The sequence below is a fragment of the Haliotis rubra genome, unplaced genomic scaffold (assembly GCF_003918875.1).
Source record: "Haliotis rubra isolate DU_JTF1 unplaced genomic scaffold, ASM391887v1 Scf845, whole genome shotgun sequence".
Classification (NCBI taxonomy): Eukaryota; Metazoa; Mollusca; class Gastropoda; order Lepetellida; family Haliotidae; genus Haliotis; species Haliotis rubra.
Window position 1 is genome coordinate 123627 of NW_025767574.1, and position 11697 is coordinate 135323.

At 39.0% G+C, this 11697-nt stretch overlaps 1 protein-coding gene across 1 annotated transcript; it reads right to left on the reverse strand.

Annotated features, from left to right (window-relative positions):
• Nucleotides 1-646: 646 nt before the first annotated feature.
• LOC124262571 (acid-sensing ion channel 1A-like) lies at nucleotides 647-7003 on the reverse strand. The gene is made up of 4 exons (XM_046697068.1): nucleotides 6494-7003; nucleotides 5627-5728; nucleotides 5034-5217; nucleotides 647-690 (listed from the first exon to the last, which is right to left on the reverse strand). The coding sequence occupies exons 1-4, from the start codon at nucleotides 7001-7003 to the stop codon at nucleotides 647-649; spliced, it is 840 nt and encodes a 279-aa protein (XP_046553024.1).
• Nucleotides 7004-11697: the final 4694 nt, after the last annotated feature.

Sequence of the window (11697 nt, forward strand, 5' to 3'; positions counted from 1 at the left end):
CTTGAGTCAACTACAAAAGAAAATGTTTTGTCCAAAACAATAAAGTTATATATTAAATTTAAATGATAATAATAATCTAATAGTGGGTCCCTGAGTCAACTACAAAAGAAAATGTCTTGTTCAAAACAATATATTTGGAATACTTGGGTTAATGTCAGTAAATATTCATGTTTAAATTGCCTGCCTAACATATACTGGGTCAGTGAATAAATCTGAACAGTTACATGCAGAACGAATGGCATACATGGATTCTTTCATAAATTGGTATTTCACTGTGTGTGAATGTAATAACTTCTTCAACTCCGAATATTTCCTAAACCTTCCTAGGATAAATGACGAGGTACCTTTCAAGAGGTCATTCGAATCTTAAGATTGACCAACATCACCAATGGCACCATGATAAAATTACTTTGGTAAAAAGTAAAGAACAAACTAAGAATAATAAACCGAGTTTATATTGAAAGCCACGATAAATTCTGTTTGAAATATCCTTGGTGATGGAACACTGTTTCTACACAGCGCGGTGCGGATGTTTTGGTCATCCTTTCCCAAAAGAAAGGGATTGAAATATAGCACCAAAATAGAGTTTGATACAGACCAAATATATCATTCAACTCCAGTTCTGGTATGTGCTCGGTCATTTCAACTACCATGCTGGCAAGTCTGATTTGTAGAACCAGGTAATTTTGTCTGGAAGATAAAAGAAGAACATGAGTAAAAAGTCTTCCACAAAATCTGCTCAGATTCTTATCTCGATGAGAAAACCTACGAAGGATGTCTGTTTTGCTCTAACTAATGCAGTCGTGAGTTTTTGAAAAATGTTTTCATTGCTATTTCCTTCACTACTGATTTACAATGCATATTGATGAGAAATTTCAGTGATAATATTAAATAGATACAGATCCTTCTCACCTTATATCAGGGGAAGAAACCGGCAAATAAGGGACGGATGGGATATTGTGCGACAGTACCATAGATGACACTTGTATGTCATACGATGTCTCTTCACATGGATACCGACATGCACAAATCTTCCCTATCCTGGCTTCCGACTGTACTTGATCTAAACACAAGAATTTTGCATTAGCAAATCCACATGGTCCTAAGTGATTTGGTGTTAGTAAGCTGTATTTCACCTTTATTCTGTACGTTACTAACATAAAGCGTTTTGTACCAGAAATTGTATGACCCTAAGTAATTTGGTGTTAGTTGGCTGTGTGTCACCTTCATTATGAAAGTATATACATGTATTGACTTCAGTGGTCTATATGTGTTTTGTGGGATTATGTTTACACATTACATACTGACGGATCCTGTTTTTCTGTCTTACACTAATCAGACAGTTATTTTTTAAAAGCTTACTGCAATCTATTGGCAAAGAAAATAAAGAACATAAACTCTATTATCCAAGTCCCCTTCTTTCTAAACCAAAAATGTTTCAAGAGTAAGTACTTCATGATTCCCAAATTACTCAGCCAGATTGTTTTTGCATGTTTTTGGGAGCCACCTGTAGTTCCCGATACGCTTACCCTTCTATTGAACATCTTCTAACATCCCTATTTTACCGTGTAAATATATTAGACACAAGTTTATTATATAGCAAATGTCGTACGAGCAAAGAAAGATTTATCGAAAGGTTTTTACGGCTTTCATTAAAGAACCACTAAACTTTGTTTTTTGTTACTCTTTTAACCATTACATATGAAAGATTTGTGGTTAGTCTTATGCGGAACACCAAATTTATTCTTTAAAAAACTTGTGGTTAATTAATACCGAGAGATTAAAAGTGGCCAAAAAGTCGCCTGCTTCCCTCTCGCCCGCCAACGAAACCACAGACAGGTTACGTAACTCTGTCGCCAGAGCACTGCAGTGACGTCATATGAGGAACGATTTTCAGTTAGTTGTATAGAAAATGTGTAGCACGCTCATCATTTTGATGATTTCTCGACATGAACGACGACATGCCGAGTCGTTGCTTTGTCGTCAATTGCTCCTAGGGGTCGGGTGATGGTGTCTCCATGCACAGATTTCCACAGGACCCCGCAGTTCGTGCAAAATGGGTTATGTTTGTGAGTGCGAAGCGAGCGTTGTGGAAGCCTGAAACGATATCTTACTTGTGTTCAGATCGCTTCACGGAAGTTAAAGAATCAAAACTACTTACTAGTTATAGTAAAATATGTATATGATTGATGACCATAAAGATTTTCCATAACACAACTTGTAACATAACGATTTCTTCCTCGGAAGTGAGGTTGTGGTCGAAGTAACAATAATATTGTAAGTAGTATTATATTGACACCCACCTCGCTGCCAGGAGAGAAATTGTTATGTTATACGCTATGTCATGCAAAATCCTATTGGCCATCAATAAAATACATATTTTACTACCAGTAGAAAGTAGTTTTGATTTTGTAACTCGGTGAAAACAAACCTAAATAGCATTTATCCACAGACTGGCGGATGTTCCCGAGAGGGCGCCGCCATTTTTTGAAAATCGTAAAGTCTGTTAGAATTAATGAGATTATAGTTTGTTTTCATCAAGTTAGAAAATCAAAACTACTTTCTACTCGTAGTTAAATATGTATTGGAATCATAACCAAAAGGATTTTGCATGACACAACTTATAACATAACGATTTCTTCCACGGAAGCGAGGTGGGGGTCGAAGTCACAATACTGCGCGATAAATTTCTTGCTACATTCACATGGTTAATGTCCACTCACCAGTATGTAGATACTAGTCAATGTGCGTCTTTATATTTGGTCTTATAATCCTAATTAGTTTATTATCATACTTTTATGCATTTTGAAACTAAATAAAAGCTGACGATCTGCTGATACTTATAGTGAATTTATAACAGAACTGTAATATCTAGACATTTTATAGTTTGCCAATGTGAATCATAATTCGCACACACACCTAGTGTATGTTGTCTGTCTCATTACACTTCACGGCGAAAACAATGATTCTGTTGAATGCTACGACAAATGAATAAAAACAAAATGCAAATATTAAAATTAAAACAGATTAAAGTTATAGGAACAATATCAGGCCATTACCTTGTTTGAGGAATGTATCCATCAATATCCACAAAACTGTTCCAAATGGTGTGTCTTTTAACAGTTTAATATACGAAAAGTGATAAATCTTTTCAGGTATTGGTGTATAGTCTCATTGGTCACCCAAGATAGCACACCTGGCAACTAATTGCATAATGTCCGCCTTTCATTAAAACAGTAATTTAGTTAGCCAATAATGGGCAATCAATCAATGTATTGCCGGTTAATCCTTTGAAAGAAGGACGTTGTTTTTACGCAGACACCGACACGGCAGAGTGTATTCAGTATAGATTAGTAAATCTACATACATAAACACTACCTTTTGACAAATCCGCTGTGTAAGATAAAAAGTAATTAATCAATCAGCGTGTTATCGGTTAATCCTTTGATCGATGTTTATAATGTTGAATATTTACTCCAGACACAAGAAATGCCAAATGGGAACCTTTGTCGGGTAATCTAAGTGTGTTACCACTAATTATACCTGTTATAAATTCATTAACTGACCATCAAGTAAATGATGACAAATAACATGTGTAGGTTTATACCACCTAACACGGGTTACAACAAGGGAGTATTAATTGCTGTATTGCATGTGAAAACTTATGGGCCGACACTGTTTTGAGAATACAAACAGATTTTTACATGACATGATTAAATATCGAGGTAAAAAAAAACACAGAAATGGGATCAATTTGGATCAGTCATTATACAAATAGGGCCTAACGACACCAATCAATTGTGACAGAAGCGTCTATGAAAACAAGCTGTAACTCGGAAACTAGGCAAAGCAGGAGACAAAATTAAAAAACAGTAGATTGTGAGAACATATAGCTTTCATTTTCCACAACAATTGTCACGATTTCAGGTTTATACAAGCCTGTAAACAAGATAATTTACCCCCTAAAATGTAGATGAATTCTGCATCGGCCCTCAAAGCTATTCCTCATATGACGTCACAGAGTCGCGCCGCTCTGATTGGTTGAAATTTCGTTCGCGGGTGAGAATTGTGCACTGTTGTCAAAAAGGTCGATTTAAGTCAATTAAAGGTCGAAATGAGTAGTTTTAATGACGGGGTTTCATTTATAACGATGCCAGTTAGTGATTTATGTATTTTTACCCCCCTAGGGTTTATGTGACCTTTAAGAGCCTTAAGTAAAATACAATGGATTTGTGCCATGAACATGCCAACACAATTCATAAGCACTACGTTTTGGTAATTTCATTGAAATAGAAATGAGCTTACCGCTTTTGGGACGGTAACATATATGCACTTCCTTTACAGAGCAGTGCCGCAGACTGACCTTGGCTGAAAAATATCGCACCAGTCATTATAGCACGTCTGCTACTATAAGGAAGCTGGAATTCAGTATCGCACATGTACTTAATACCAGTTTAAGAAATATCTCAAAATGAAATAATTTTCTGCATTGTAAGGATGTTATTTGTGGAATATTATTGTTAAATGAGTGTGAGTGAGTTGAGTTTTACGCCGCACTCAGCAATATTCCAGCTATATGGCAGCGGTAATAATCGAGTCTGGACCAGACAATCCAGTGATCAATAGTATGAGCATCGATCTGCGCAATTGGTAACCGATGACATGTGTCAACCAAGTCAGCGAGCCTGACCACCTGATCTCGTTAGTCGCCTCTTACGACAAGCATGGGTTACAGAAGGCCAATTCTAACCCAGACCTTCACGGGTCTATTGTTAAATGAGAGGAAAGAAGAAACCCAAATACAGCATGCAGTCAAGTGACTCGAGAAATGCCCCTAAGAGCAATTGTGTTCGTACTATATGAAGGTACATTGCCTTTGTTCAGGAAACGGATAAGAAACAGGACATCCGTGTAACAAAACCTGGGTGAGGTTCTCATCCATTTGTTCGAGGTATCGCACAAAATATCAGAAACTATGTCATTGCTTCCGTATGATGTAAAGTGTTCATTGTTTTGGAAAAAGGGAAAGGTACCTTGCTGGGGTTCCCATCCGGCGGTGCAGTTACAAGCATCCATGGCTGCCTTATTGGAGCACTCCTGGAGACATCCATCAAAGCTGTACATCTTGAACCACTCAAGCGGGTTGACAAAGTCCGAGGCTGTAGTGTCCACACAATCCGTCCCGCGGGAATTATAGGGGTCTGGAAGGTACTTCATCTGAGGGCATGTATCCAAACATGCATTTTAACAACATCGTAAGCATATATAGTTGTTTGTTTGCAAAACAGGACACGCAAGACATTTATGACCCTGCGATTGCTAAGCGGAACTATTTCGGTTACTTGTGCCAGGATCCTGGTTCGAATCGCCATGATTGTGCTTCTGTTTAACAGCTCAATTTCACCAAATGATCGTTTTGTGAAGTTACTGTGAGTACAATCCCATGATAACATTTTCTGAGTTTGTTGAGATATAGTTTTTATACAGACAGAGCAGGTGTGAAATTTCGATGTTAAATTAACATGACAGGACCAAGCATGCTGGTCTAGAAACATGTTTATTTATAATTCTATGAACCGTATATGATTCAAATTGAGTAAATTCATTGGACTTGACACAAACTTACCTTCTTCTTTGTCAGCTGTATGCGTGTCGACGTCACGGCTGATACACCAATCAATGAAAGATCACTGTAGCTGGGCGCTGTATCAGGTTCATCGATGTATGCCTGATCCAATAATTAAGAGAGACCTTAGCGATAGAGAGAGGTGTGTTTATTTCAGTAAAGGGGCCACAGGCCCATTATACAATTTATACCATGTGCACAGTTTAACAGGCGCCAATATAATCAATAACATGGATGCTACGGAGCAGGAAACACATGAGGATATAGATATATCACAATCGCAAAAACGCATTACGTTTTTAAGAGCTGGATATAAATATTTTCCAAGATAATTAATAACAGTTATGTCATACAAGATTACAAGTTTATGAGTGCACCCTTTATTTCAACTATATATTACTTTTAATATATATTTTGACAAATAGCTGAGATCAGTTCGCTTCTATGGTTTTTTCAGTTGCGTGAAGCTACAAACAACCGTCTAGAATATTCTTTGCCCAGTTAGATTATTGCTTGTTAGTTGTTCAACAATATGTCAAATGTGTGTCATCAGTCTGTTTCGAACCGTGGGGGCAGAAGTACCTGAAATCTCAATGGGAAGATCCGGGTTAAAATTGGTCTTCAGCAACCGGTGTCTGTCGTAAGAGGCGACTATCGTGATCGGGTCGTTAGGCTCGCTGACGTGGTTGACACATGTCATCGTATTCCTATTGTGTTGATCATGTTCATGGTGTCAATCACTCGATTGTTTACAGACTGCCGTCATATAGCTGGGTTATTGCTGAGAGTGGCTTTAAACAACAAATAAACAAACTGTAAACTTTCGAGACTGGGACAGAAAAACCAGTGACTTATTATGATATTTACCTGTACCCCTGCCTCGTATGCAGCTCCCTCCAGATAGGTCTCTTGCATGATGTTGAGAGCCATTGTCAAACTTGCACCTTCAGATTCCTGAGCATTGACATCAGAGTGAGCGTTGAAGGTGAAGCAGCGCTGATCTTGTTTCGGACTGTAGGTGAGGCTTTCAGGGAGCACTTTCTTATTTTTGAAGTATATGATCTTGAATATGTCCTCTTTTTTGTATGCCCCACCAGCCCAGAATTTGACATTATCCAGTTTATCGAGCTCTCTCCCTTCCTCTCCGTCCCAGACAGTTCGCCGTAACACAGATCTCAGGTACCCAAAGCTGCGAAGATAGCTTAGCTCTGCGTTAGTGAGATTCTGTTGGGTCTTGTCAAACATGCTCATGGTGCAGATAGTGACATCAGGGAACCTGATTTGTTGTTTGCGTTCTCTTGTAATCTTGGTGATGATATTGTAGCTGTAGTACTTCTTGTAAAGATTAACCAGCGTATTCATACACCCCCCAATCATTGTTAGAAGCAGCAATGTCCATAATATTCTGAAACAGGAGTATGAACCAGTTTCTGTTTTGTTTCGAATCTTAAGATAATTTTTGATTCACGATGATTCTCTCGGCAAAGGTTTAGCCAACTGAGTTCCACATTTATCATAATGTATTAGGAATAGCAAGTAGGATGAGTGAGTGAGTGAGTGAGTTGGGTTTTAAGCTTTTAGCAGTATTAAGGGATACCAGAAATGGGTTCCACACAATGTACCCATGAGGGGAATCCAACCCTGGGCTTCGGCGTGATGAGCGAAAGCTTTAACAACTGTGCTACCCCACCGCCCTGAATAAACGAACTTAATAAACGAACATAAATCGTATGTTATATACATTCTGGCGGTTCCTAGATACTGCACTTTGGAATGTGCAGTTAACACATTGAAGCAAAACATCAGTGCTCTTCAGGGACCACAGACAATACAGTTCCATCTGAACCCGTCATAAACGCTGAGCACGATGATGTGACCTGATTTGTTCGTCATCTTGATGTAAGCGATATGCAACAGTGCCGCCTGTTGAACACTGGTCCTCAGACTGTGTTGTCTGACGACGACAGCTCAAGACTCGGGCAAATGCTGCAACGGATTGTCCACCATTGACCCTACCAACGGCACCAATTGTATTCCGGTGCATGTAACTCGCTGCACGATCTTCTTCACGTTTTTTGGCAATTTTTTCACGTCGGGTGCCAAGACTACTTTTAAAAGAGTCTGGATGTCATTCCGGCGAGGATTGCACAAAACGAAAGTAAACAAAATCAACCTCCCGACAATTATTACCAATAAAGTGTGTGTCACGTTTCTAATTGTGCTGACTGTACTTCATAACCGGTTATATTGTTAGCAATTTGTGCATGAATATCACGCAACTATGACTAGAAGCGGTTATCTCCTAGAAGATGCCTAGTAAGATATGTTCGAGTATCTTATACTTAAGAGAAAGTATGAAAATAATGCCACTGCTTGGTATCTCATCTAGATATAAAGTAAACAGATATAAATATAACGAGACATCTTCATATTTCAGCATCAAAACCAATGACTTGTAACATATGTTATATTTGTGATTACACTTTCTTAATAAAGTACAGATTCTAGTACTTTTCTTGGGTTCAGTCCCATTCGGGATTCGAACCCACGCCCTCAGAGTCAGGCACCTAATCGACAGCACACAAAGTCAGCTGCCTAACCCGCTCAGTCACCTCGAGTTCCACAATCCCGGATGGGACTCAACCCAACAAAAGTACTAGAATCTGTACTTTATTAAGAAAGTGTAATCCCAAATATAACATATATTACATTTTACCACTTTCTAAATGGCATCGGGTAATCAAAACCAGGGACTGTTATGCTTTCTCAGTCAGGCAATTTCAGAGATGTTTTGAGAATCTTTGGATAACAATGTATACATTTAATCATTACACTTTGCAGCCCAAAAAAATTAAAAAAACAAAATAGAAAAAATAAACACAAATACACATGTATGTTGATTCACACTACCAGTAACGACAACAAACTTTGATGGACATTTGTGACCGAAACTGACCGAACTCTTTTGTGCCGCTAATGACAAAGGACCAATCGTTTTTGCTCAGTTTGTTCAGCTCTTTTGAACAAGAAGATTTACAAGTATATCTCACAAAGGCCGAAATACGATAAGAGACAAAAAAAGTAGAAGGGGTAAAATGTAGAAACATTAACATATTTGTCCCCCAAAATGAGTTGTCTTACCTGACTATTTTATGCCGTCTCTGAGAACGAATATATTTGCAACCATGGAGACTGGTATCTTGCAGGAAGGCACAACATAAGTCCAGCCAATGCGAAAGTACTTCTTCTCGCAATGTTCTACCATCCTTCAGCGTGGCAACCGGTTCCACCTTCATCCTGCCTGTTCTGCAGCTGTCTACAGAACGCCGTGTGATCCCAAAATAAGCTAACATAACAGGTTCTATTTCAGATTAACATCAATGAATTCATGCCAGAATTGTAAACAAGTAATAATGCATTCTGTGGTTTAAGTAGTAATGGAGTCTTCCAGCGTCATGTATGTTCAATGCTTAACAATGCCGGGGCTATAATGGAGAGCCAGTGGGTAACGAATTGCATTTAAGGTATTATGTGACTATTCGTGTGTGGTCTGAGTAATAGCCAGTCATGTCAAACAAATTAACAATGAGTTGTAAAATGTTATCATGTGTTAATGTTTAGTTTGTTCTGATATCTCACATTATGTTTTATTGCCTGTAATGTTTCAAGTGTGATCTGCAATTCAACTTATCTTCCCGGTAACTTGTCTGTGTGTCTAATGCACATGCCTAACAGAAAGAAATAATTGTGTAGAGTTGCGAGATGCGTGCAGAAAATTAAGGCTCTGTAATTGACGGTAAACAATTGGATACGGACCCGTTTGAAAACACCAATGTTGGAACTACACCATTACAAAGTAGTTGTATTCAATAAAAAGGTGTCACAACTATTGATACCTTATTTTTTGTATTGAGATAAATATTTCATCAGTGTAAACGGGACACCTGACAATATTTCCATTAGTCGTTGAACGTGATAGATTGTGTGAGCCACCATATTGCTGGAATATTGCTTAGTGCAGCGTTAAACAACAAACAGCCAAACAGATTTTATGAGGAAGAAAGTTTTTTATGGATGTCCATTTCTCATTTTGAGAGTGAGTGAGTTTAGGTTTAAGCCGCACTCAGCAATATTCCAGCTATATGGCGGCGGTCAGTAAATAATCGAGTCTGGACCAGACAATTCAGTGATCAACATCTTCAACAGCTGAAGATCAATATTCTTACCCGGACATTCACGGGTTCTCATTATGAGAAATCGAACGTTTTGGAGTATATCCTTATTCCTTTATCATGTGAATGAATGGTATGAGGTATATATGTATATGCAAGAACAACAAAAGTAATAAGACAACAAACATACAGGCTAAACAATGGAACAAATGGAAGCCAGCACTTAACAGTTAATTAGTGCTGAACAGAAGCAAACATTTAACAGTTAAGTAGTATGATGAACTGTGGACATCTGGAAGCCAGGATATAGAGAATGAACAAAGGGCAGATTGGAGGTTGGGGGTTATAGCACTAATAGAAAAACGCAAAAAGAGATTGACAAATTGAGGTCAGTACAAACAAATGGACCAAGAACAAAATAATTAGCACAGACATTGATAAAGCAATAGGTACTGACAACAACCAAACAACGATCAAAGCACTAAGTCCCAGGCGTTGGGGAGGTCAGTTCACTGGTCGCGGTTCATGGCTGGCTGGTGTCTCCTGATGTTAATGGCTTCTTGCAGTTTTCTGCGTCGCCAGTTGTTGTTGTTGGTAGACAGAACTTGGCTTCCCACTTGATGTGATGATCTTCGTTGTTGAGGATGTGTTCAGAGATGGCGGATTTCAAGTCTAGTTGGGACATGCCTTCTTTGAGTCTGTTGTTAAGGGGTCTGAATGTTTCTCCGATGTATTGTGGCGACTGTTACAGGGGATCTGGTAAATACATCCCCTGGGGTTGGGGGTAGTGAAACGCCTGTTTGCAGAGACGCCTACCCTAACCGTTAGTTAGGGACCAACAATGCGAACCATTAGTGTTGTCCCGCTAGACATGTTATCGTGTCACCTTTTCAATGATATTCCAAACAATGTTTCTCTCAACACTATCTCACTTACCAAATGTGCCTGGACTGATGTTTACTACTCCTCAAAACAGTGACATCAGCAAATATACGAGAAATATGAATCACATTCATTTTCACCAGCTCCTGTGTCAATCACTGGATTATCTGGTCCGGACTATATTGCTTACAGATCGCACCGTACAGCTGTAATACTGCTGAATGCCGCGTGAAACAAATACGTGCTCGTGATATCGACTCTTGGATATGGAAAAGGGTTTTGTCGTTTCTATCATATCAGCTGAACACCGTTTCATAATTTTAGAAAGCTTTGAGTATATTAAGGTCCTTGACGGACGGACACGCATAGTCCCCAACTGTAACAATGGCCTTCTAAGTCACATACATGTATGTTTCATTTGGGATTACTCTTTCTCAGTCAAGCAAAGATTCTAGTACTTTTGGTTTTGGTTCAGTCCCATCTCGGACTCGAACCCACACCATTACAGTCAGGTACCTGAGCGCCAGAAAACAAAGTCAGCGATATAACCCTCGAAGCCATCGCGGCTGTGAGGCGCTTTATTCCATATGCGCTTGTGAATAAGAGTTGTTCCTTTTGAAACCACAGCTCTAAAGCTGACATTTTCAAGAGGCTAAAATTTAAAAAATGTTCCAAATGAATTGTTAGAATTTCATGTTACGGTGAAGAATATCTGCTCATGGCTGTCTGGTTATACCTGCTTTCGGCTGAGGTGGCCGATTTACGAGTTATGTGTTCAAGTTCAAGGTAAATGAGAATGTAACACTTAGATCGGTTAATAAAAGGAGGCATGAATTTATTACGACCCCCTGGGATGGTCGGGAAGCCTAGTGGTTAACTCGATCACTCGTCACGCCGAAGGCCCGGGTTCCATTCCCCACATGGGTACAATGTGTGAAGCACATTACTGATGTCCCCCGCCGTGATATTGCTGGAGTATTGCTAAAAGCGGCGTAAAACCCAACTCACTCATTCGTT

Excerpts from the sequence above, each read along its gene's own strand:
- LOC124262571 (XM_046697068.1), bottom strand. The coding sequence starts at position 7,003 with ATGATTGGGGGGTGTATGAATACGCTGGTTAATCTTTACAAGAAGTAC. Across the intron at positions 5,729-6,493 it reads CATACGAGGCAGGGGTACAG|GCATACATCGATGAACCTGA; the intron begins GTAAATATCATA and ends TTATTGGATCAG. Across the intron at positions 691-5,033 it reads CGGATGGGAACCCCAGCAAG|ACAAAATTACCTGGTTCTAC; the intron begins GTACCTTTCCCT and ends TTTATCTTCCAG.